Source organism: Tenrec ecaudatus, chromosome 4 (assembly GCF_050624435.1).
Source record: "Tenrec ecaudatus isolate mTenEca1 chromosome 4, mTenEca1.hap1, whole genome shotgun sequence".
In the NCBI taxonomy this organism is placed as follows: domain Eukaryota; kingdom Metazoa; phylum Chordata; class Mammalia; order Afrosoricida; family Tenrecidae; genus Tenrec; species Tenrec ecaudatus.
In genome coordinates, this window is record NC_134533.1 from 172,818,822 (window position 1) to 172,846,807 (window position 27,986).

Genomic DNA, 27,986 nt, shown 5'->3' on the forward strand with positions numbered 1-27,986 from the left:
AAAGAGCAGAGAACGAACTTACAAGTTTAAGGAAAAGGAGGGGAAAGTGTACCCTCCACCATAACATTTTCTCCCTTCTAATATGTATTTTCCCTCATTGCATCTCCACACAGGGCCAAAGGCACCGGGTTCTGGGGTTACAAATATATATTTTAGTGAGCAAGTGAAATCCACACATGGAATTGTGAACTATGAAGATCGACTGTATCTCTAAAGGGACTTATATATGAGGTGGCTTCAAAATTTCATGAAAAAAATTCCTTTATCTTTTAGTTTCATTTTTTCCCACAAACTTTTTAGAACTTCATTACATAAAGAACTCTCACAACTCAATAATAAAAAGGCCAACAACATGAATAAGCAAAACAAATAAATAAAGCCCACGACCTGAACAAACATTTGATAAACCTTGAAAACATGATGCTGAGCAAAATAAAACCGTCTTGGAGGGCAAACACTGTACAATCTTACGGGTATGAAATAAGCAAACATACAGAATCCAGAGGTGCTTAGTAGTTATGAGGGGGACAGAGGAAGGAAGGGTAAGATTTTCCATTGAGTTTATGTTATGGTTTCACAACATTAAGAATATAACCGATGCTATTGATTCATACCTGGAGAAATTGCTGAATTGGTGAATATATTGTTACATGTATTTTCACCACACAAAAATATCTTTTTTGAAGGAAAAAAAAGTTGACAAAGGAAGCCTCTTTGGACTTAAGTGGAGAGCAAATGCTTTGAAAATGATGAGGGCAAAGAATGTACAGATGTGCTTTACACAATTGATGTATGTATGGATTGTGATAACAGTTGTATGAGTCCCTAATAAAATGTTAAAAAAAATTTTTTTAAAAGAAAGTATGTTTTCTTAGAAATAAAAAAGAAAAAAAAGGAGCCTCTTTGGTCTTCATCCTTTAAGCTCACATCACATATATCTGTAGTATTTCATTTTATAAAAGTCTATGCACCCACTCCTTACTGACTATCTCACTATGTGACATTTCACATGTAGACAGCGGTAAAAAGTCTAGGACTATTTTGGCTGTGGCTGGCGCTGGGGATGTCAAGGTGTGAGCAATGAATATTTCCAGCTGGGATGGCTCTCTCGTGCTTCGCAGCAGTTTGGCTTTATGAAATTATGTAATTTAACAATAATGACATAGTTGCCCTTCATTCTGGGGCCTGATGTGGCTATCCTCCATCATCCTCCATCCTCCATTTTCATGTTCTGCCCATTTCCGTACAGCGACCTGGTCTTTGGAACCTAACCATGTCAATAAATAAGAGGAATGGGTGTACTTTCAGATCACCTAATTCACGTAAATCATACTTTGCAATACAGAGTTCCAAGAAACCTAAATAATATATGTGTATATGTGCCAATATATGTTAGTATTTCCTCTCCAAAAATATGAGTCTGCATGTGATACTTAGTTGTTTTATTCTCCTAGGTCTACACAAAACACAAGGCTTTCCAATGTTTCCTACTTTTAAGGAAAAAAATGATACATTTAGAACCATTTTCCTAGAAAATCAATTAACTCTGCTTTCTAATACACATCTCTTGTTGCCTTCTCCCAAATAGCGGCATACAGAACCTTCTCTTCTTATAGTTCTTATGTTGGGTTTTCAGCAATTAGAGTGGAAATTAGTTATTGTTCATATAACGATTCTTGCCAAATTGTTTACCCAGTGGCCCCATGAAGGAGGCTTTCCAAATAACTTCATCTGGATATTATTCAAGATTTTTAACACCATACTTCATCTGGGCCAAATTCCAAAAGTTATAACTGGAAAAGCCACTTAATTATAGTTAATACAACCTTAATCAACTAAATCTGTTATAGATATGTATATAGTTAAAGCGAGCTTACTCAATTTCTTCAGAAACACACAAGAATGCCTCACAGAAATCCACTTGTTTAACCAGAAAAAAGAAAACATAAACCAATTTCTACACTTGCAATTACAGTTATGACTACATGTAACAAGAGAGGTGCAAAATGACTACTCAGAACAATAAACACTATTGGCAGAAATCTAGCAAGACCTAAGTAAATGTTGAAATATATCAGGATTATAGACTGGAGACCTGGTATTATAAATATGCCAACTCTTTCTAAGTTTTCTATAAATTCAGTGCAGTCCTAATCAAAATTCTTCCAGCTGTGTGTAATTTACCAAACTAATTCTAAATGTATGAAATGCTAAAATATATGCAGACCTTCCCAGAGTTAAGAAGAGTTAAGACATTCTTAAAGAAAAGCCAAGGAGGGACTTTCATGAAGCCATTAAATAAGACAGTGGGAAGGCTAATTATATGTGCCAAGCACTGGACTAGTGACTATTTCATAATGCAATCTAATATAATACAGTCAGTCAATTAATCTGCTAAAGAGAGTTTCCTTAGGGTAGGATTGGGGAGCCTCCAAACTGCCATATAAGGCTTAGAAAAAATCACCTACACCAGCTAATATCACAAACTTCACCAAAGAGAAGCAGCTCCAGCCAACACCTCAGGGGTGAGTTAATTAACTAGTTGACCAGCAAGGCCCATGAATGATGTTATAAACATCCAAATGATCTTTCACAGAAAAAAAGATCCCACCCTTTAGAGTATGTTTCGCTTCTAGGCAACAGATATTTGTCAGAACTCACTCAATCTCTTCAATCTATACTCTTTCTGTCATCTCACATACGGATCTTAGGATACAAGACTGCCAAAGTCACCAAGCTGTCCCGAATCATCATACTTGGGAGTTGTATTCTGTAACACTGTCCTAAGGGCAGCATCTGACTTGACTTCACAACAGAACATAAGAATCAAACTCAACAGCAGTCCAAGGCTATTTCTAGGAGGTGGAAGTCAGAGGTTCCAAGCTTCTTTCCCAGTGCTGACCCCAGGGCCCCTCTTACAGCTCTCGCTACTTCGCCACTGGGTTGTAATGACCACACCAAATTTACAGAAGACACTCATGATTGTGGCATTTATTTGAGAAGTCTACGGTTTACAAATCAGGATCAGAAATGCTCGGTACGTACTTCCTAGGTCAGAGGAGCACCTCTTCTTGGTCATGCATGCGGACACACACCTCTCTCTGGTCCTCAGTCTCTAGCACCTTGGCTTCTACCCCATTTGGGCAATGTTACAAAGTTCTTTTGGCAGTGCCAATACATTCCTAAAAGGCACTCTGCCTCACCAGAAGCATCATGAAGAAGGTGCTCAGCTCTGGCTTGAGTCAGCAGCTCTAGCTTCTGAGATAAATGCACAGGAGGCACCTCATTCCACAAGCAAGGGAGTCTCTTGCCCAGAGATACTGCTGTCTCACTCATCCTATGGCTAAGAAGGCTGCTACTCTCCTCAGGTTCTTCCTTCCTGCTGCTGCCTCTGTTGCTCCTTTGATGTCACCGCTCTCTGGCTCCTGGATGGAGAGCGTTCAACATACAGGGATTTCTGGATCTCTGGATCCAAAGGACATGCTCTGCTTCTGGCTTTTCCTTCCTGCTGGTTGTGAGCTCGTCATTCCTGCTTTTGAGAAGGCTTAAATTTCAACCTAGTGAGATGACAATACTAATTCTGTTGTTGTAGTTCAAAAGACCCGATTTGCGTGCTCAGCCCCCACGGGTGCCATGTACTTCTGTATATTATTAGCAAGCCAGACACCTCGCACTTGCACAGTCCTACCCAGCCGTTTAACGGGAACTGCAAAGATTGTACTACACTCATTAAAGCACCCGAGCCTTGAAGTAATTATCTTTCTATCTCTCTTTGTGTGTGGTTCTACATGCACATATACACATTCCACTGGTTCTGCTTCTCTAGAGAATTCTAAGACAGAAGGCATCAGAGCATACCTGGACAAGCTGATCAACAGTACCGATTAGAGGCCCCAGAAACAGACCTAGAGTGAGGTGAAAGGATTTAGTATTGCTCTTCTAGCAGTAGTCTTTGTAACTGTTACCCAATGACTGGATGGGAGCATGTAAATAAAATGCAGAGGACTCTAACTCAGAGCTTGATGAGTTTTATCATTCTGCAGGCCATCTCAGAAGTAGGAAGGAATAATCTCACACTCACCAGAAAACATGAGCCGGCAGTGGACCTTGTTCAAGATCCCTCCAAGAAGAGGTTGCTGGGGATCAATGCCAAGACCAAGAGGCGGAGCCACGGGCTTCTTAGCCCTGGGATGCGGGACGCTGAGTGCACGAGGTGGAAGGCTGGCTTTCAGAGTGCCCTCAAGCACTACCAAAGCTAAAGGAGCTTTGAAACGCTTGTCTGAGCAGAGCAGAGGCCAAAGGCGTGTGTAAGATGCTGAAGACCAGACACAGAGAGAGACATGCCTACTCGCATGGCTCAGAAGATGCCTGGTGGATAAAAGAACTGCAGCCTTAATGTTTTCTGGTCCTGACTTCCTGTAGCCGGTTAATTTCCTTAAAACCCACCATATTCCTAAGTACTGTCTGGGAGTTCTCTGTGGCCATTGAAAAGAATAACCAAACCCAGCAGCAAAGTAGAGTAACATGGAAGAGCCAGCTAGTCTCAGAATAGGGTAAAGTAAAACAGGAGGATGCAGGCATGTCAGATCTGTGTTGAAGCAATCGGCCTGGGACTAGTGGGGACTTGTATTCTCCTTCCCCCTTGCACAGCTGAATGAAGCCAAAAGTGGACCCCACATCATATCCACAAGAACCTTAAAAATAGACACTTAATAAGTGATATACTTCTAATGATCAGAAGGAAAAGTATAAATTTTTCAATAAATTATACTTTTAGAACTAGTTATCTTTTTTAAAAAAAATCATTTTACTGGAGGCTCGTACGACGATCACAATCCATACATCCATCCATTGTGTCAAGCACATTTGCACATTTGTTGCCATCATCATTCTCAAAACATCTGCTTTGCACTTAAGCCCCTGGCCCCAGCTCCTCTTTTTTACCCCCTCTCTCCCCTCAGAACTAGTTATCTTAATGGGGGAATTTATTTCAAATGAAAAACAAATGACTCCCCGCCCCCATCTCATACCAAGCACAAATTGCAATTATACTTAAATGGTATATTGAATTATCTAAAACAACTAAAAAATTTTTTAGAATATTCAGGAGACTATTTCTACAACACTGGGGATTAAGGAACATTTCTATGGGTCTGGGGTTGGAGGAGACTTTCAGTAAAAAGGCCAAGAAAAATGTACAAACAGAGGAAAATGTTGATTAATAAGACTGCTAAAATTAAGAATATCTGGTTCCTCAAAATTTACTCTAAATCAGCATCTTGAATAAATGGAGAAAAGATACTAAGTAGTATTGAAACAGCTACAGAACCAAAAGGAAAACACAAATGTTGGTGCTATCCCTAATACTAACACCAGGAGAAAAGCCAAGTGCATCAGACCTGTAAACATAACACTATTAAACAATAAGTACTAGAAATGAAGGTGAAGTCTTTCCAGACTATGAGTCCAAGTCGAAAAGTAATCTGAGAAAGGACTATTAAACAGTCTATATAAAAGCAGAAACAACAAAATTAAAATTAAATACATCTTAGATAAAATTAAAAAGGTGTAAGGAATCTAAATTTTAAAATATCTATCAATTTATCTATATACATACATATATTTTTAAGTCTAAGTTCAGATGGTTTCATTTGTAAATTCAACAAAATATGGAACACTTCCCTGTTCATCGTGGGAGTTCAGTGTCATAAGACAGTAGTAACACAGAAAATGACAGATAAATTGAGAACAAGATGAAGAAGTGACCTTGGGGGAACAGAAGGTTCGGGACTGGACTGCTGACTACAGTTAGTGGTTCAAAATCAACAGCCTCTCTGCAGGGTCGGAGTGGTGATGGTGGTGTGTGTGTAAAAATTTCACATTCACCAGCTGCTCCTCCAAAGACTTACAGTATGGGAAATTCTATGGAGTAATTCTACTCTGTCCTATAGTTTCTCTGAGTAGAAATGAGTTTGAGTGGTAAAGGGTTTGGTTTGCTTTTTATATCATGAAGAGTTACTATCTCTAATACATAAAAAGCTTCTCACAGTTCTCAACTCTGTCCATAACAAAACATGTAAAAATTGACTGTATGAAAGTGATCCAAATCGGTGGTGAGGAGGGTGTAGGAGGCCTGGAAGGGTATGACCAAGAGTAATGTAACCGAGGAATTACTGAAACCCAAATGAAGACTGAGCATGATAGTGGGACAAGAGGAAAGTCAAAGGTAATAGAGGAAAGAACTAGGAGGCAAAGGGCATTTATAGAGGTCTAAATAGAGGCATGTACATATGTAAATATATTTATATATGAGGATGGGGTAATAGATCTATGTGCATATATTTATAGGTTTAGTATTAAGGTAGCAGATGGACATTGGATCTCCACTCAAGTACTCCCTCAATGCAAGAATACTTTGTTGTATTAAACTGGCATTCCATGATGCTCACCTTCCTGACACGATCACTGAAGACAAGGCAGGTGCATAAGCAAATATGAAGAAAGTTGATGGAGCCCGGCTATCAAAAGATATAGCATCTGGGGTCTTAAAAACTTGAAGGTAAACAAGCGGCCATCTAACTGAGAAGCAAGAAAGCCCATATAGAAGAAGCACACCAGCCTGTCGAAGGGATCAGGTATCAGGCATCAAAGAACAAAAAATCAAATCATTGTGAATGAGGGGAAGTGCAGAGTGGGGACCCAAAGCTCATCTGTAGGCAACTGGACATCCCCTTACAGAAGGGTCACCGGGAGGGGACAAGCAAGTCAGGGTGAAGTGTAGTAACAATGAAACATACAACTTTCCTCTAGTTTCTAAATGCTTCCTCCCCACTAGCATGATCCCAGTTCTACCTTACAAATCTGGCTAGACCAGAGGATGTACACTGGTACAGATAGCAACTAAAAACAGAGGGAATTCAGGACAGATGATCCCTTCAGGGCCAGTGCTGAGAGTGGCGATACTGGGAGGGTGAAGGAGGGTGGGTTGGAAAGGGGGAACAAATTACAAGGAGGTTACATATAACTTCCTCTCTAGGGAACGGACAACAGCAAAGTGGGTGAAGGGAGATGTCAGACAGTATAAGATGTGACAAAATAATAATTTACAAATTATAAAGGGTTCATGAGGGAGGGGGAAGCAAAGAGGGAGGGGTAAAAAATGAGGAGCTAATGCCAGGGGCTTAAGTGGAGAGCAAATGTTTTGAGAATGATGAGGGCAACGAATGTACAGATATGCTTTACACATTGGTGTATGTATGGATTGTGATAAGAGCTGTATGAGCCCCCAATAAAAAGATGGGAAAAAAAGAAAGTAAATACTACTTCTCATTTATTAAACGGGTCAAAAAGAAAGTGTGAAAAAGCAATGTTAGCAAAACTATAGGGAAACAGGCATTCTCAAACATTACTGATAAATCTGCAAAATGGTACAATAGCTGAGAAGATTTGGGGCTTATCTAACAAAACTACCCAATATCTTTTTACCAATTGATCCAGCAATTCCATTTCAAAGAATTATTCAAGATTGGGTTTTTTAAAATACAAGATGACTATGTGCATGCCCTTCATTGCAGTACTTTCTATGATCACAGTAAGCTGGAAACACCACAAGTGAGCATTAATTAAAGAATGGCTGAATACACTATTATTGCCACACAATAAAATATTTAAAAGTAGCCAAATGAAATAAGGACATAACTCCATGTTCTGAAAACCAGTAAATAAAGAAATAGAGTCAAGCATTTACTCTGATTTGCCTGTATGAGCTGTAGTTCAAGGTAACCAAATTGGTAGCAAGTGAGACTTTGTATGTATAGAATAATTCCAGCTAACACATGTACAAGAAATGATAAAATATGACTATCACCATTGCATGACAGCTCATGAAATAATAGAACTAAATTTACTTGATACAATTGATGCATGGATTATTGTAAGAGCCTCCAATAAAATGCCTTATTAAAATTAAAACACAAAAGAGAGTCACCAAGGGTGTTAAAACCATAAGTGAAGAGGACGGATTAGGTCTGAGTAACACAATTACATGATTATGGAAAGAGTCTTTCCCGTCAGGCACCAAGAAATACAAAGTGCCCCTTTAAGAAGTATTCTTGCTGGAACTGAAGACCACAGGGACTACGGGAGTCGTGACCTTGGTGGAAAATCTGACATGAGTTCCAGGGACCCATAAGGACAGGACTCTGGCCGGGTGGGGAGCACATTCCCACAGTTGAGGTTGCTGGCAGCTGCAGCCATAATGGGAGAAATGGTGCACGAGCTGGTTGCAGAGTTTGCTGGGGAACCGGCAACCCACAGAGAGTGAGTGAGAGGCTTCTGCACGACGGACTAACCAAACAGAACTGAGGGCAGCTCACAAAGCAACTGAACAAGCCAACGGCCAAATATGAATAAACTCGTCATTAAAACTGAAAGCAAGTTTGTCATCAAAGGTGTGACAGAATGGGTTAGTAACTGGAAACAAAATGGATAACAATCAGCCTTTGGAAGAGATGGAGTCAACCGAAGTGAATCTGAGAAGATGGATCAAGCTTCCCAAGTCATGGAGAGTCGGTGGAAATACATTCCTGGCCATGGAGGCATCAAAGGCAACAAAGAGCTAAGAGATTGGCCACAAAATGAGCTAGAAAATAAGACTTCCTTTCCATCACAGGTTGGTAACTTTATCTTTTGGTGTTGTATTTGTGGATGTCAACTTCCAAAGCTTTCTGCCCTTTTTCTCACATTTTCTCCATTTTGTTTCTACCTTTTTGTAATAACTGATATTAACATCTTTCTAGATTAATTGGTTTCTCTTAAGAGACAGATAATGGAAAGCACGACGACAATGAGACGCCACTACACGTCCCCTGAGATCACTGACACAGTAAAAATCTCCAAGGGGATGGGTTCTCTCATCTACTGCTAGTTAAGGGAGAAGTTATACAACAACATAGAAAATAGTTTAGTGTGACCGATACTAAGGATATGTAAAAAAGTTAAGAACCTCTGAACTAGCAATTGCACTCTTAGTTGCATGGCTCTAGAGAAAACTTTCCACGTGTACCAGAAGACATGTTTTACAAAGTGTGAAAACATGACCGAGGGAAAGGACGACTGAGATGGAGTCAATTGACACCGCCTCTCTAGCCGCGATTCCTCTCTGCTGTACTGTTCATTCTAGCCGTTCTGTCTGTGGTTATAATCCCAGTTAGGTGGGGAAGTTCTGGGGAGCAGGATTAAGGTGAGATATGTCCTGAGTTTCCATTTTAGTAGGGGGTGTGACTTAAATAGCCACCTTTGGTTCTTTGGAAGTAAGACCTGCTGAAAGACAAAAACCCACCTTCATATAAGAATGAGCCACCGCAGTGACGGCACGCACGTGGAGAGAAACCCCAGGGCTACAGAGGAAGAAGGGCCACCAGTGGAACACATTTGAGATCTCCGTGTGAAGTGGCAGCAGCTAAGGGCAGAGGCACCAGAGGCTGCGACACAGAGACCTTGGGACAGAGCAAAGGAACCAAGCAGAGACCTAAGGCTGAGGCAAGGAGACGATGAGACTGAGCAGAGGAGACTCTAAGGCAGAGATGCAGGCAGGCTTGCTGGTTCGTGGAGGCAGCATCAGGAGACCACATAGCCGAGAGGCTGGGGACGAAAGAAGAGAGTGGCTGCTAGTGGAGGAGAGGCCCCGTTGTGGATCTCTAGACGTATCCTCTCCGTTTACTGACCCTGCCTGTGGTAACCTGTCAACTTCCTTACTAAAGCCCCTTAAACGTAAGTATGTCCGTGAGTGCTGTGTGTGACTGTCACAAAGGATTATCCAAGGGGAGCGCTGTGGGAGGAACGGCTGGCATCAAAATAGGTAAAGAAAGATGGAGGCACCTTCACTCAGCACAGTCATGATGACCGGAAGTAAAGCATTAGATACAAGCCTCCACGGCAACAAAGGCACAAATGTGCTTGACACAATGGAGGATGGATTGTGATAAGAGCTGAGTGAGTCCCCAATAAAATGATTTTTTAAAAAGCCCCCATATTGAATACACAGACACTCAAGAAAAGGCAATCATAGCAAATACATATTACACTATATACACAATCCTGCAAAAACAGTACCAACAATAACTGATGAGTAAATACACACACAGGTCGGTTAGTTGAAAAGATGGGGGACGGAGTATGGAAGCACACCCACTGATGGGTTTGGCAGAGGACACTCCTGCACGGTCATCAGCATGCGCTGCTAATAGATCCTCAGGTGATTCTTGACACAGAGCGGGAGAAAAATATGTGACAAAAATTCAGAATCATAAAAAAAAGACCAGCCGTGCTGGCCTCACAGAAAGAGGCAGAATCTGAGGCTCTGACCTTTAGATACCCTCAAACCTGGACCTGAATCCACTCCTGGAAATCACCTTTCAGCTAACTAATATACAGGCCTAGAAAATAAACAGGTACATCTGTGAGGAACATGCTCCTCAGAACAAGTTAGAAAAAATTAAAAGTGTTTAAAATTAATAAAATAGAAATGAGTGAACCACAGGCACGAATTACATTATGAACACCACAAACTTTTATTAAGCGAAAATATGCAAACCAGTCACACGAGAACACTTATACTGTGATTGCATCATACATACTTCAAAAGCAAGCAGAAAAAAACCTAATATATTATTTACACAGGGACTCCTAAAGAACGGGAACCAGTTTGTTCCTTCAACTGCAGGGTCAGGACTCGGGTAGTAACTGGTTTCTGCCTCTTTAAAGAGCAACATGGTAACAGGAGCAGTGTACGTGCATGGAGCCATGCTGCTTGAGTTGCTAAGGGGCTTCAATAAGCTGATACACAAAACATATTTAGAACAGTGCTGCACACTCAGTGCGGGGTGTATGCTAGCGATCACATAAAGTGTAAGAAATGGTGCAGAAAACCTTCAGGTTGAAATGAACTACTCTCCACGTGCCGCGGGCCCCGACTCAGCAGAGTTGCACACTGAGGATGGCACACAGTTGACTTAGCTTTGGAGTAGAATCTTAGTGGCAGGTCTTGCCTACAATGACAGGAAATTTTACAACGCTCGTGGGTTTTCTCTTCTTTTTAAAGAGAAGGTTGGAAAGAATCCAAAGCAAGTCCTTGTTTAATTGGATTAGAATTTCTATACATTTTATGTACTTCTTAATAACAAGTACCATATATAAGCAAGTATAAGCCGACCTGAATATCAGCCGAGGCACCTAATTTTACCACAAAAACTGCATTAAAATGTGCTGAAAAACTCGGCTTATACACAAGTATATATGGTAAGTGCTTTGAAAAACACAAAAGAAAGCTAAATGGCTTTGACTGAGGCACTAGGTGCCTCCCAAGTGAAAGCTGGAAGCGTTACAAACCACTTAGCAAAATGGAACTATTCTTAATGCATGAAGACAATAAAACCCAGCTCATCTTTATACTCCTGTGTGCGTGCCATGCATTATTTGAACCAAGGGAAAACCATTTCCAATTAATTTCCCTATCTTAAATATGACTCTTCTAAAATTATTTTCTCCTTAAATCATGATTTCAAATTACATATTGTAATAGTAAAGATGGTCTGCGTGGAGCATTTTGCGCTTTTAAGATCTGTACAAAATCAAACCAACAAGAGCAACTGGAAAGATGAACGGGAGCCGTAGCGGAAGCTAAGTGTATGTGAATGGAGAGGAACAAACGAGAGAAGAAGGATGGCTACACACATAGAGAACATCATCAACTGATGGCAACATATAGAGAAATATGCTGGACACAGCTGATGTTATAAGATCTATAAGAGCCCAAATAAAATGATTTTAAAAGGCAAATAAATAAAAATTAAAAACAAAGAATATCATCAAACCCACTAATTTGAAGACATAGAAAAAGTTGAATTAGTATTTTTTTGGGCTAGGTATATGCACAACAATAACAACAAAAATATATTTAAGAAGAAATAAAATTAGTAACTACAGCTTTACTGTAACAATCTAAAAAAACCTAGAAACATCTCAAGGATATCAATCTCTGTGAGTACACGCACAAGATTACCTAAGAATGCTGGTACAAGCCTGTGTGATCATCATGAGGTGAAGATGGGATCAGGTATTAGGCATCTAAGACCCAGAACAAAATCATACCAAATGTGAATTGGAGGGGGTGGGGGAGTGTGAAGTGGAGACCCAAAACCCATCTGTAGACAATTGGACATACCCTCACAGAAGGGTCACAAGGAAGAGATGAATCAGTCAGGGTGCAGTATAGTACCGACAAAATACAAAACTTACATCTAGTTCCCTAATGTTTCCTTCCCCCCACTATCATGACCTCAATTCTACCTTACAAATCGGATCAGACCAGAATGTGCACACTGTTATAGATAATAGCCCAGAACACTGGGAATAAACCCCTCAGGGTCAACAATGAGAATAGAGATACCAGGAGGATAAGGTAGGGGATAGAAAGGGGGAATCGATCACAAAGATCAACATATAACCCTCCCTCCCCCAGGGGGACAAACAACAGAAACGTAGGTGAAGGGCGACAGAAGGCAATGTAAGATATGAAAACAATAATCTATAACTTCTCAGGGGTTCATGGGGGGGGGAGAAAAGGCGGGCAGGGGAGGGAGGGGTGAAATGAGGAGGCGATACCAAGGGCTCAAGTAGAAAGAAAATGCTTCGAAATGATGACGGCAGCATGTGTGCAAATGTGCTTGACACACTGGATGAATGCATGGATTGTGATGAGATGTAAGAGCCCCCCAAAAAAGTATTTAATAAAAAATTGTTTTTAAAGAATGCTGGTACACAGATACATGGGAGTCTGAAAAACATACATGAACTGCTAACGGGGTCCATCTGGAGAGTGAAGAGTCAAGTGAAAACTTGCAGTTTTCACTTACATACAGCTAGCTACACGGGTGTGATTTTCTTCTTCCACTACAAACATGCATTACTTTTTGTTTTAGAGTACCATTATTCTTTCTCCACAACTCAATGTTATTAGTTAATTCAAAGGTAAAATATAGTCACTAAACAATATAGATAAACAAAGAGAAAAATAAAATGTATCTATAACTCTGCACTTAAGAGATAATTTCGGATACCAAGATAAGAGCATTTTTACCTTTATAAGGTGTTCCCACACTTGTTGCATATACATTCTTTTCATATTTCTTTAAACGGTCTTGTAAATTATGAATCTAAAAATAACAAAGACAATATCAAAAGATTATATGGAAACCATATGGAGGAAAGAAAAAACTACTGGAGCCATGATCTAAATGCTAGAGACAGAATGAATATGTTAACTTTTCTTACAGATGACATCAAAAGGGTAAGCAGCAACCAGAGACAAGTTGGACCTCATCAAATCTGAAACCCTGTATAAAGAACACTCGCAAGAAAGGAAAAAGACAACCGGCAAAATGGGTGATAAAGGTCTACAATCCAGATATATAAAGATTTCTTATAACTCCACAACAAAAGAGGACAAACTGCCCAATTAAGGCATAGGCAAAACACTCGGATACACATGACACCAAAGAAGAGCTACACAGGGCCAACAGACACAGTTCAAGGTGTTCAACACCATCAGGAGGTGCCAATGAAAACCCAGCTGAGGGAGCATCTCACACCCCCGAGTGTGGTGTCTAGGAGCCGTGGTGTCATAGGAAGCTATACTTCGGGCAGTTAGCCGCAGGGTCGGCAGTTTGAAACCACCACAGGAGAACGAGGAGGCATTCTACTCCTGGAAAGAGTTAGAATCTCTGAAACCCACTCTGTCCTAAAGGTCACTATGAGTAGGCGTCCACTCAAAGCCAGTGAGTGTGTTATGGTTTTGAAGATGATGTCTACAAGCAAGGACGTGAAAAAAAATGATGCGGCATGTAACCTAGCAATTCTATTAAAAAGAAGTGAACACAAATGTTCTAACAAATAAAACAAACAAAGAAAAGATGTTCACAGATTTTCACAGGAGCATTATTTACAACAGCCTGGAGATAAAAATAAGTCAACATCAACTGGTGAATCGATCAGAAGGTAGAATAATCATATAATGGGATATTATTCAGCTATATAAAGGAATAAAATGCTGATAAATGAGCCTTTAAAACATTATGCTAAATGAAAGAAGCCAGCCATAAAACAGCCACAAATTGTAAGCTTCCATTTATATGACATATTCAAAATAAGCAAATCCAGAGTGCTAGAAGGCAAATTAACAGGTACTAGCGGCCAGGAGCTGGAATAAGGCGATAATGAGGAGTGGCTAGTTGAAGCTACGGGGTTTGCTCCTCTTGTTCTGCTGAACATGTTCTTGAACTAGACAGTAATGGCACACCATTGTGAATACACCAAATGTCTCTGAAAAGGGCACTTCAAAAGGGTTCAAATAGTAATTTGTATGTGATGTGTAGTTTATCACAATAAAAACAAAAATTATTAAGCTACAGTTTTGAAGATGTGAGGCTGTGAAAAGAAGGGAACATTAAAGTGACAATCTTGAGAGTGAATGAAAAACGCACACTACGGGAAGGACAGAAAATAAATAATAAGGCAACACTGGGATTTAACAGACTAATTTTTTTTCTTAAAATTGATTATGAAAAATTTCAAACATTCTCAAAAGGATAGCACAATTAATGTTCATACACCCATCAATTATCAAGATTTTTATCTCTATGTATTTAGAAAGAACTTGAAGATTTAACCATTAAATTCATCTCCAACTGTACTGCTATGCACCCATCTACTAAATAAACGGTTTTTAACACATTAAGTAAATGATATATAAAATCATCCTAACATGAATTAAGGAAGCTAGTTCAAAATAAAGGATACCAATGAGTCTGTACCTGTTCTCTGAACTCTTGCTCTTTCAACTTTGAGTCACTGATAAGAGAAGTCTTCTGTGCTAGTTGTGTCTGAAAAAACAAAGCGTTAAATCTGAAATGTACATGGGTTTCCCTCATTGCCTCGCTATTTTTATACTGCTTGGAAATTATTTTCCTTGTTAAAAGTAGAAAGACAATGTTTTGAGAATGATGATGACAACATATGTACAACTGTGCTTGACACAATGGATGGATGTATGGATTGTGCTAAGAACTGTAAGCGCCTCCAATAAAATGATTTTAAAAAATAGTTCCTTTATGCTTAAGTTAAAGCACCGCATGCTCCTGAAAATATACCACCTTCAATCATGATCTGTGAAAAACATGTCTCACCTGTAGTTCCTCAATTGTCACCTAAAAATGAAAAGGGGAAAAAAATTGAGTGCAACTTTAAAAATAAATAAACAATGAACACAAAACAGTAATGTAAGGAAATCAGAAACCATAGTTACAGTCTTAAGGGCATGGTCAGGTTTGAGATAAACCAACCTCCAGATCTGTTTTTAAATCTAGTACATTTTGTTACATAAAATATCATAGTCTAAGAAGCACACACACAGAAAAACAAATGAGGGTCTTTCACCAAACTCCCAACTATGGCAACCGCATGGAAAAAGGAAGCACGCTGTGCAGAGAATAAAGGGAAATTCTTTTCATGTGTTGCTATTAGCTGATGCTTTGATAAGAAGAGTTTATTCCCACGCTGGGTCTCCAGTGTTGGCCCCCACAGTGCTATGGGTCAATGAGGGACGTTGTGTCTCATGGTGGGGCCGACCCTACAGTCCTTTCTGTGGGTGTATTGGCTGCTGAGCAGGAATATTGCCCTCGGGGCTTCGTGAGCCAAGTCTGATGCCACCAAACACTAAGGGCGTTCAACAGAGCAGAAAGGGGAGCAAAGCAATGAAGTCCCTGGGGAATACCAAAAATGGACTTTGGGGCCAGGGTGTGGCACCCATCAGACTCAACCGGGAAATACTCCTAAAGGTCAACAAACAGACTTTTATAGGCTTTTCTTTTTATGTCATTGGTTTTCTTGTTGTTTTGCTCTGTCTTGTTTTTGTGCTTATTGTCTCTGCATGTCTATTTAAATAAGACAGGCAAGATAAACAATCTGGAGGAGAAAACAACAGGACCAACGGTTGGGGGGTTGGGGTGGGGACACTGGAGAGGGGGAGGCGGGAGAAAGAAAGGGGTGTTAACCAACACAGGGACAAGGGAACAAACAAGTGATCTAAAATCTATGGCAAGGAGGGTATAGGATGCCTGAGGGGGCGTGATCAAGGGCAATATAGCGTGGAGGAATTACTGAAACCTGAATGAAGACCAAACATGATAGTGGGACAAAAGAAAATAGCGGAAAGAACTAGGAGGCAAATGGGCATTTATAGAGGCATCTAAATACAGGCATGTAAATATGTAAAAATATTTATATATAATGATAGGGGAATAGATCTATGAGCACATATTTATATGTTAAGTATTAAGGTAGCAGACAGACACTGGGCCTCCACTCAAGTACCTTACATACTCAAGTATAAGCCGACCCGAACATCAGCTGAGACACCTCATTTTACCACAAAAACTGCATTAAAAATGTGCTGAAAAACTCTTATACATGGGTAAATATGGTACTCCCTCAATGAAAGAACACTTTGTTCTAATACCCAGCATTCTATGATGCTCACCTTCCTGACATGATTGCTGAAGACAAAATGGGTGCATAGGCAAATGTGGGGGAAAAAGCTGATGGTGTCTGGCTATCAAAAGATATAGCATCTGGGGTCTTAAAGACTTGAAGATAAACAAGCAGCCATCTAGCTGGGACGCAACAATGCCCACATGGAAGAAGCACATAAGCTTGTGTGATCATGAGGTGTTAATGGGATCAGGTATCAGACATCAAAGACCCAGATCAAATAATCATATCAATTTGAGTGAGGGGGAAAGCGGGGTGGAAACCCAAAGTCCATCTGTAGACAATTGGATAGCCCCTTACAGAAGGGTCACAGGAAGAGAAGAGCCAGTCAAGGTACATTATAGCATCAATGAAACTTTCCTCTGGTTCTTTAATGCTTCCTCCCTGCCACTATCATAACCCCAATTCTACCTTACAAATCCGACTAGAGCAGAGCATGTACACAGGTACAAATAAGAGCTGGAAACACAGGGAATCTAGAGCAGGATAAAAAAATGAGAGTAGAGATAAGAGGAGGGTAAAGGATGATAGAGGGAGAAAGGGGGAACCAATCACAATGATCTACATAAAACCCCCTCCCAGGGGATGGACAACAGAAAAGTGGGTGAAGGGAGACATCCGTCGGTGTTAGAGACATCCGTCGCTGTGTGTGTGTGTGTATATATATATATATATATATATATATATATATATATATATATATATATAAGTTATCAAGGTCTATATGGTTCACTCTCCTCTCTATTTTCCATGGAAAAGAGAAATACTGGTGTAACAAAAATGACTAAGTACTGAAGTCTAGCAGGTGGGGTCTAAATTCCCACTGAACACTTACTGTGAGCACTTCAACCATTTATTTCACCTTTTGAACCTTAGCTCCCATGCCTAGAAGATGGAAGCCAGAATCTCTCTCTTGCAAGGTTTTTGTGACGATGAAATAAAGTACGTATACATGTGAGCAGGCAAGGCAAAGAATGAAAATGTGAGTGCTTTCAAGAAATGAGGGAAACCAACGCAAGGTCCTCTCACTTTATCATGGCCAGGGCTCTCCTCCTGCTGTTGCCTTTGCTGGTGTTTCTTTTGCAGCTCCTCAACTTGAGCCTGTAGGGCCATGACTTTGGCAGTCATTTCTTCTTCCCGAGCCTTGAAGATAAAAAAAAAGGGTAATGTGTTAATAAATAAATCTGTCAAAGGAACGTTGAAGAGTCAAGAGAGTACAGACAAAACTATCTCTGTTGGGAAAAATAAAAGTGTATGAGTTCAGTGGTTTTCTTTTCATTCAATATTGTGCTCTAGACAGTATCTTTCATGCCACAATTTTAATTCCACGTCTTTTTAATGCTATTGATGATGCCTAAGACTCCACTTTCCTAAATGCACTTCCAGTTAGTTTCTACCCCAGGCAACTAGCCAGCACTTAATTTACTTCTGAACTCGGACTACCAGGATTCGGCACAGCAACAATTAAGTGTACATCAGTACCACGGCAAACAATATAGAACCTGTATTTAAGGACTTTGGCCTTTCCTATCTTGGGATGTGATTTCCAGAAACTATTCATTATAATAAACTATCCACTGTCATTGAGCTGATTTCAAATCATCACAGACTAGAGCAGTGGTTCTCAACCTTCCTCAGGCTGCGACCCTTTCATACAGTTCCTCAGGTTGTAGTGACCCCCAACCATAAAATTAGTTTCGTTGCTACTGCATAACTGTAATTTTGCTACTGTTATGAATTGTAATGTAAATATCTGATATGCAGGATGTATTTTTATTGTTATAAATTGAACATAATTAAAGCATAGTGATTAACCACAAAACAACATGTAATTATATATTTTGAAATACTTATTTCTAATGACAAATAAATGAAATTTTGTCTTGAAGCATGGTGTAGTATGGGTCAGTCTTCACGCCGGGTACATGTACATGGGTGGACTTGCATGAGGGAGGACCTCCCTGGAGACGGAAAGAAGAGCGGTGTCTCAGTTCCTAAGATCATGGGAAATAAGTGTTTTATGATGGTCTTTGGCGACCCGTGAAAGGATCATTCAACCTACCCCCACTCCCATGGGGTCGCGACCCACAGGCCGAGACCCACTGGACTAGAGGTTTAGAGGACTAGATTTACGGAGCCAGCACTGCTCCATCAGTTGGAAACCTGTTGTTCACAGAAGACTGGACTTTTGTCACCCCCTCTGGATGGACTCCAGGTCTACACAGTCCTCAGGTTGTTATGAATCAGAACTGACATGACAGCCATGAGCTGGATGAGTCTTATACATCATGGGACGGTTCTTAAATTGATTTCAGCAAGACCTGTATCTCCTGCCTCTGTCGCCCCAGAGGTTCTTTGGCTTAAAATGTTTTAAGTAAATGCTATTTGGGAGAAAAAAAAATACTAATTTTTATCCAATGTGTTCAGTAACAACTATATGTCCATTCCTCTTAACTTCCCCCAAACAGACAAGGCTGCATTAGGAAACAGTATGTGACTTACTAGCTCAATGATCCTACTTAAAAAACTGACATACATATTGTCCTAGCGAGATATTGCTGCCCATTGGTCAATTTCCTCATTCTTTGTCTTGGCAATTGCAGTGATTTATTAGACAGTGCAACGCAGACCTCTCCTCTCATCTATAAAGCTTGCAGTACCCGACATGCCAAAAGAACACTTAGAATTTGAGTATTGATCAGATTTGAGTAATGAAGAAGTGTTTGCTGAATAAGAGATTCAACAGGGAAAACCACCACAAATAGATATCTGATGCTGATTTGCCTTAACAACATCAAAACATTTAAGTCTCAACAACAGATAGTTAAGCCCTATGGTACAAAGTAAGTCAATGAACCATGGGATATTTGAAAAGTCTAACTTCAACATATCAAAGCAAACATCTCTGGTGCATAGACTCCTTGGCTATTTCTATAGTGAGGCACACATTAACCTGGCTTCCAGCCCTGAAATACCATCTAGAAGTAACTGCGAATGCATTACCGCCCACAGTCTTGGTCACTGTTTTTATTCTAGCGCAGAATTTCCTATGTGGGTGTCTGTGTCAATCCAAATGCTCTTTATGACTCTTCATTCGGATCTGTAGCATGACAATTAGCTATGTTTGGATGCGTTTTCTGATGGTTTTGTATGATACCATCCTAAAGCAGGCCCTCTAAGAATTAGAAAATCCTCAAAGCACTATTTCTAATTTAAGAAAAATTCCTGTAATTTTCTTTGTGAAACGCTTTCTGGGTTCCTTGAAGAAAGGGTAACCGTCCCACTTTAGAATAAAAAATAAATAAATGAGAAGCTAGGTAAACTGAATCTTTATGCATAGAAAGTGATTCTGAAGACTAGCTAATATGCCAAAAACCAAATCACGAAAATACAAACCAATTTCCAATGTGTGTGGGAGGATGGGACTATATCCAAAAAGATGTAGGTCTGACAGAATCTATTTGTCATGGGTAGTTACCTCAGTTGCAAATACATGGAGTAGAGCAAAGTGGGCAAAGATATGAAAACTTCTCAGACACAATCAAACGCTTTTTGGGAATGAGTTGCTGGGCTTCAAGGCTCAGGAGGACCATAGTCTTGGGGAACACAAAAGGTCAAGTGGTAAGATACAGCCCACAAAGACAATGCTATGCTCTCTCTCATGTTGAGGAGTGTCAACTGAGGTCTCAGAGCGCATGGGTAGTCACCTAAAGAGCAACTGTTGGTCTCCCCTGTCCAGAGGAAGGAAGAATGATGGACAGCTGGGCACCATCAGCTTTCTTCACCACATTAAAATGATCTTTTAAAAAAGAATTCTGATCTAACGGTGGAAAATGCAGAACAGAATTTCAAATTCCTCTGGACTCCAGAGTTTCCAGAGCAATGGAAACTGATGAACCTCCAACCCCACTGTCAAGCTCCAACCTTAAATAAAAAAATATTCCCAGAGGCTTCTTAAAAACCAAACATAGTCTAGCTTAACTAGCAAAGAATGCCTGTCTTGGGTATCATGCACTAGCAATCAATCATTAGAGCATCCCTCAATCTGGGATCAAACTGACAATCGCAGCTTGGAGGGTCAGACAGACACTATGTTACTGGGGCAAGAACCACCTAGCAAAAGAACAAGAGAACGGTCACACCGCGTGAAGAATGAAAGCCACTGCCCTGCACACATACAACCTTGGATTAGCTATGTGTTTGCTTAGTACATTCTCAACAAAAACCAATTATTTTTTAAGGATAAAGGCTGGTATTTATAGGCACGTGTCATATTCTGAATTTGAAACAGTGCAATTCTATTAGAAATATTACTAGAAACCGCTCCCTTTTCAGAGTTCTATTATGACCGTAGTTAGTTGAGGCGTGATTCTTTTGATTTGCACATTCTTAGTCATAAAACCATTCTTAGCATATAATGAAATAAGGACTAACTAAAAAGTCTGCAAGCTAATCAAGAATGTAATCATTTTCCATTTGAAATCACTCTCACTAGTATCCATGGCTTATCTTCAGACACAAGAATAACATTAACAACCCACTATCAGTAAATACATTAAGATTTAGCTGATACATTCCATTGCCCCCCTACTCTCCAACAACATCAATCTTTTTTCTCTTTGAAACCAACAAAAACCATCTGAAAATTAGGAAGGGACAGAGTACACCAAACCAAACTCATTTCTTACTCATAATGACCCTATAGGACATTATGGATGGTACAGAACTATTCCTTTGGATTTCTGAAGCTGTAAAATGGTATGGGTGTACAGAGTCTCACCTTTCTCCAATGGACTGGCTGGTGGATTCAAAATGCTGACTTTGTGGCTAACAGCCCACCAAATAAACCAATAGACAAACAAAACAAAACTCATTGTCATCACGTCACCAGGACCCTTTAGGACAGTGCTTCTCAACCTTCCTAATGCCACGACCCTTTAATACTGTTCCTCATGTTGTGGTGACCTCCCAACCATAAAATTATTTTCATTGCTATTTCATAACTGTAATTTGGCTACTGGTATGAATCGGGCAACCCCTGTGAAAGGGGTCTAGGACATTGCTCTAGGACATGGAAAAACTATCCATCAATTTCCAAGATTGTAACTCTTTACAGGAATAGAATGCCCTCTCTTTCTCCCACAGATGGGCTGGTAGTTTCAAACTGCTGACCTTGCAGTTAGCTGCCCAACTTACAGCTACTACAACACCAGGCCTCCTCTTATGTTACAGGGCCCTGTAATAAAGTCAACCTTAACTGGTACTCCCTGCAAGACCCCAGCTGAGATAACCAGTCACACTCAAACAAACACTAATTACATAGATGTCAACACACAAACTCTCAACTCTTAACTGGTCTGGGTCTCTCACAATTCAGTTTGAAACAGGAAGCTATTCTTGCCCTTAATGATTCACTATTACTTCAGTGCCAGCAGAGACTGCATTGCCTGGTTAGCAGAATCTGATCAGAAGGCTACAATCCTGATGGAAGTCAGACATCAATTAGACTCTTTATGAACTCTATGTATAATACAAAAGCACTAATTTGAAAAATATTGACCCCAAAGCCCTCTACATTAGAAAACCAGGAACCCTGATGACACATCCTTTTGTTTTGTTTTGGTTTTTTTTTTTGCACTACCACGAAATCTATTACAGGTAGGTTTGGGGGGATTGAGTGAAAAAAAAATTATGTACATCAAGGATTTCTTCGTATCTTTTGGCTGTTCTTTTTAGATCATCTTCTTTCTCTGCAATCTTTTTATGTAACTGGTTTGTCTCTTCTTGGTGACTTTCCAAAAGTTCAGCTTCCACCTCTTGGGCCTTACCTATTGAGTAAAAAATGAGCACACACAAGAAAACATGTTAGGTAAGAGTATCAATATTCCCACCAGTCCCAAGCCTCATTCCAAGTTAATGTTTACAAAAATCCATTTTTATAATTATAAAATGTTTAATGAGGCATCCAGGCCAACAGTGATCAAATATCCCCCTTCACTGAGCAGAGGCTTCTTTACAAGGTAATGAATGTTTTGCAGTTTCTTTTACCTACTCCTCCTCCCCTTAAGGTAGATGACTGCTAGGCAACCCAAATAAGAACTGGAGAGAGAGAGTAATTTTTTCCTGCCTTTAATTGCTTAAAGCACTTAGTACAGCGTAAAAAGAGTAAGTTTAAATTATAAATAGCCCCTGCTGATTCTGATTTTTCATCCTTACTGACTGTACATTCTTACTTACCAATGGTTTCTTTGATGGTCATTTCCAGCTCCTGCTCCTTTTGCGCTAGCTGTGTATTAAATTCCCTCACCAGCTGTTTTAATGTGGAATTGTGCTTCAACTCGAGATCTTCTTGCTCCAGTCTGAGTAATAAAATTGTAAAGTTAACTGCTACCACACAAAGAAGCAAAATGTGAAAGGCTACTTGGTCTTCAAAAACCGTGTATGCAGCTTTGATACCAGGAGCTCAAGTGGAAAGCGAATGTTTTGAGAATGACGAGGGCAACAAATGTACAAATGCGCTCAACACGATGGAAGGATGTATGGATTGTGATAAGAGTTATATGAGCCCCCAATAAAATGATTTTAAAAAACTGCATGCAATTTGAATTCACTGGTATAAAAAGTTCTAAGGACATACATGCACATTTAGACATATATGTGCATGCTCAGGCACAGAAAATTTCTGGAGGGATATAAAAACAATTACCTCAAGGGAGTGGTCCTGGGGATTAGAAGACTTTTTCTTTCCCCTTTTATATTTTCACTATATTATATACTAATAATAATTTTTTAAAAGAAAGTAATTAGTGGGTATATATCTAACAACATAATCTTGTAAGCAAAAAATGATTTCCCACTTGATGGCTATGGAATGGCATTTCCTATAGGGCAGAATAGAAGGAGCGTACAGTACTACCTTAGGGGAGAAAAGGGGGGGGAACTCAAAGAAGACTGCAAGGTCTGAGGTTCTACCCCCACCCCCACCCACCCCGGTGCTCCCCAGGAGAAAGATGAGACCATCTAGTCCCATGAAGATCCACAGCCTCAGAAAGCTTACGGAAGGTTGCTGACTCCGCATCAACTGGGTAGCAGTAGGTTGGGTGGGGCCTTTACAGTATTCGTGCTAAAATCAAACTTACTTGATTCTCTCCTCCATTTCTTTCTCACATTCTTTCTTTACTATATCCAGTTCTTGCTGATGCTCCTTCCGCAATATTCGAAAATCTTTCTGCAATTTAGCAATCTCCTTGCCCAGCCTCTGCTTCTCCTGCTCAGCCCCTGCTAACTTAAACTCCAGGTCATTGTGCTGGGTCTCCATGTTACCATGTAAGTTAGTTCGGACCACATGTGATTTTGATGTGTTTTCAGCACTTTCTTCTAGAAATTCTGTGGATTTATCTTTTCCATCCAAGTGTTGTTGAAAAGCCTGCAATTTTTCATATTTTGAGGCCAACTCTTCCATTTCAACTCTATGTTTTTCCTTCTCTCTTGCTAAGCACGAATCCAGCTCTTTTATCTTCTGCTCCAAGCTCTGACAGGTTAGCTCCTTCTCCTGGAGAGTTTTCTGGACATCATCAACCACATTTTCTAAGGACTGCTTTGCTCCTGTGTTATTTTTCCCTCCTCCTTCCATATGCTGGGATACTACTAAGGCGTAGTTCGCGTTTTTTTCTTCAAGTTCTTCTTTCAGATGATTTATCATGACTTGATCCTCATGTTGCTTTGTTTCAGCATGTTCTAACTTTATTAAGAGTTCCTGGTATTTACAAAGAACTTCAGAATGAGAAGAGAGTGTCTCCTCTTTTTCCTGCTCCAGCCTCTGTAATAGCTTTTCTTTCTCCGTTAAACTCCTTTGTAAATCCCGGATTGTTTCTTCGTGTACTTTAGGCAAACCACCTTCAGCATCTGCTGCTTCTTGTCTGGCACTCACTGCCACGTCTTTTGCTGACTTGGAAACAACTGGTGTTTCTGACTGTGGTAAATGTTCTACTGATTTAAGTTTTTCTTCCAAGATGAGAATGTCCTTCTCTCTCTCTTGTAATTTTGTATTTAGCTCACTTAAATGGCTTTCTGTATCTTTTTTATATTGCTGCTCCTTGTCTTCCATTTGAGATAACAACTGTTTCTTGATGGCGGCAAGTTTGTGTTCAGCCTTTTTCTTCAGTTCTGCTAATTTTGCAGCACTTTCTGCCTCAAGCCTACCTTCAAGTGCCTTTAACTCTTCCTCTTTGCTCCGCACACCTAAAGTCACACGTTCCAATTCTTTATTCTGAGTTTCAAGTTCAGACTTCACAGAAGAGAGTTGCTTTTCAAGTCTTAATGCTTTTTCTTCAGCTTCTATAACCCTATTGTCCTTTTCTTCCCCTAACTCTTGGATGTGTTGAAGTTTCTGAACCAGTTCTTTCTGTTCCATATCCTTTTGTTGATTGCAACTTTTAAGGACTTCACGTAAGGACTCAATTTCCATTGTTTTCTGAGTCATATGCTCTTCTAACTCCACAATTCTTGCTGTTTGAGTTTTTAACTCAGTCTCTAACTTCCACTTCTTTTTCTCCATCTTACTCTTCTTATCTTCCATTTCACCCTTTAAAGACTCAAATCTTTTATTTTGCTGGTCAAGGTCTTCCTTTAATACATTTAGCTGCTCATCCTTGTCCCTGGCTTCCTTCGTTTTTAAGTCAAGCTGCATCTGCAACTCTTTCATCGTATTTTGATTCTGCGTAAATCTTGACTGTGCTTTTTTCTTCCACTCTGAAAATTTGTCGGACAGCTGATCTACCTGCTCAAGAGCAGAGGCTTTCTCTTTGTCCAGAGTGTCAACTTTCAAAGACAGATCCTGCACCTGCTCCAGCAATTGCCGTTGCTCTTCATCATACTGCTTACTCAGTGAGGAAATGGCGGCTTCTTTTTCTGTTAGGCTGACGCTCTTCTGAAGTTGATCACTCAAGTCAGTGAGTTGCTTATTCAGACTGCTGATCTCAGATGTTTTCCCCGTAAGTTCTTCTTTCATCAAGGTGACGGCATTGATGTTTTCAGAGAGCTCTTTCTTTAGCTGTGTGATACAAGACTCCTTTTCGGAGGCGGCTTGTTGCTGATTGCCTCCTTCCTTCTGTAGGGCCTCTTTTTCTGAGACAAGACCATCAATGTCAGCCTTCAGGCTCTTAATTTGATTTTCTTTCTCTTCTAAGTGATAGGTAGCCTGTTGAACAGAACTCTGCAGTGCATTCTGCTCTTCTGTTAGCTGTTTAAGTTGTGCTTCTAATTCAGAAACTTTGCAAGTTTGAATTAGTAGTGTCTCCTTAACTTTACTTGTGTGGAGTTGACAATGTGAAATTCTAGAAAGAATGGCATTAATTTTCCTATTGCTAATGTCCACAAGCTCATTTGTTTTCATTTGTAGCATGGCTTCCGTTTTCTTACAGTGAATATCTAATTGTATTTCTAGTTCCTCTGACAACTTCTTGAATTCCAAGCTTTTGTCCTCTAGATTTTTCTTGCTTTGTTCATGGGAATATTTCAAATTCTGGAATTCTTCATCTGTGGCTTTTAGCTTGTCAGTCAACTGAGAAACCTTCAGCTTATCTTGCTCTGCCAGTGTCTTTAGTTCAGTTAGCTGCTCCTGAAGAAGACTATTCTCCTTCAGAGAATGACTTAGGTCAACCTCTAGTTTTTCAAGTTGTGCTTTCAGTTTATTTTCATTTTGCGAGAGAGCATTCAAATGAGCAGACTTCTGCTTTAACTGTTCCTGTACTTCATCTAATACCGTAACCCGCTTCACACCTTCTTCCTTCAGCCACAGTACTTCCTTGTTCATCTCTTCTTTTTCACACCCAAATATGAGGATCTTTTGTTTCAGATCTGCCACCTCTTGCTCTTTTTCATGTAACTGGGCTTCATGTTTTTCCTGAAGTTCCTCAGCTTGCTGGTTAAGTCTCTTCTCCCAGTTTAAGATGACTTCCCTGAGTTCTCGCTGGTGCACCTCAGTTAGACTTACTATTTGCTCCTTCTGGTTTGTCTCCAGTCTTGACACCACATCATTGATTCCAGCTGAGTTAGCCTGGGCCATTTCCAACATTTTGGCATTGAACTGTTTTTCTTTCTGACTAAGTTCTAGAACAGTGTTTTCGAGCTCTTTTTTAAGTTTGGCTTCCTGATCCACCAATTTCTTCTTTAATGTTTCTTGCATCTCCTTGGCTTTCTGCTTAATTTTTTCCATCTTTTTCTCTTGGTTTTTAAATTTGGTTTCATATCCCTCGTTCAAAATACTAATACTGTCCTCCTTGGCTAACAATTTCTGTTTAAGTATTTCAATCTCTTTGCTCTGTCCTTCTCTCATTTGTAAAATTAAAGTTTCCTTTTCCATCACGATTTGCTTTGTCTGTTCCTGCTCTGTGTTACTCTCTTTCAGTCTGGACTCGTAGAGTTGGGTTAGGGATTTTAGTTTTTGCTCCATTTCACTATTCTGGTTTTCAAGTTGCTGCATTAATTCCTGAACCTGGGTTTTGTGAGTTTCTAACTCAGTACTAACATCATTCTTCTGTGTTTCAATTTCAGCTACCTGTTTGGTGAGAAGAAGTCTTTCTGTTTCTAAATCTAACAACCTTTTCTGCAACTGGGCCAAGTGTTCCTCATATGCTTTTGCCTGGTCATCAGAGCTACTCTGGTATGACTGAAAAAGATCCAGCTTAGCAGAAGTCTGCTGGAGTTCCCCTTCAGACCTTTTAATATCTGCCTCTAAGTTGGCCACATGAGCTTGATGCTCTTTCAAATGTTGGTCCTTTTCCTTTAAGAGAAGCCCAAGTTGATTAATTTCTTCTTTCAATGCTTTCTCAGTTTTCTGAAATGACACCTCTTGTTCTTTAAGGATATTGCCAACTTCTTGCTGGTGAAGGTTTCTCTCTTCATCCAGTTTGGCCTCTAACTCCTGCTTCCCTTTGTCCGCCTGGTCCTTTAGTGCAGAAAGTTCTTCTTCCAGTTTCTGACGGGTGTTTAAGACTTCAGACAGTTCAGAAGATAATGATTCCAGTTCTGTTTGCTTCACATCAAGTTTTTCTAAAGTTTTTTCATTCATCTCCTTTATGTGGGCCTGGAAAAGAATCTCTTTGTCTTTCAACAATGTTTCCTTTTCTTGTTCATACTTTTCTCTCAGGCTTTCTATTTCTGCCTGATGCTGTTGCTTGAAGGCTTCGAGTTTTCCAGTCCAAAGGTTACCTTGCTGCTGCTTTAGACTTTCCAATTCTGTCTTGTGTTTTTCAACCATAATTGTGATTTCTTTATTGTGCTTATTTTGTTCAGCTTCCAAATGGATAGCTAAATCTTCTGACTGATTTTTGCTTTCTTGTAAGCTTTTGTCCAAGGAACTTTCCAATTCAAGAATTCTC

The 27,986-nt window shown here is 39.9% G+C and overlaps 1 protein-coding gene across 6 annotated transcripts in view; it reads right to left on the minus strand.

The window, feature by feature from the left end:
• The window catches only part of GOLGA4 (golgin A4), a 120,250-nt gene that overhangs the window by 14,855 nt on the left and 77,409 nt on the right, over positions 1–27,986 (minus strand). For all 6 annotated transcript variants that reach the window (XM_075547059.1, XM_075547058.1, XM_075547056.1 and 3 more), the window contains 7 exons: positions 23,745–27,985; positions 22,843–22,964; positions 22,303–22,433; positions 17,635–17,748; positions 15,243–15,263; positions 14,871–14,939; positions 13,139–13,214 (listed from right to left, as the gene is read on the minus strand). In XM_075547059.1, the coding sequence (XP_075403174.1) occupies positions 13,139–13,214; positions 14,871–14,939; positions 15,243–15,263; positions 17,635–17,748; positions 22,303–22,433; positions 22,843–22,964; positions 23,745–27,985 (4,774 nt within the window). The remainder of the gene's footprint in view (positions 1–13,138; positions 13,215–14,870; positions 14,940–15,242; positions 15,264–17,634; positions 17,749–22,302; positions 22,434–22,842; positions 22,965–23,744; position 27,986) is intronic.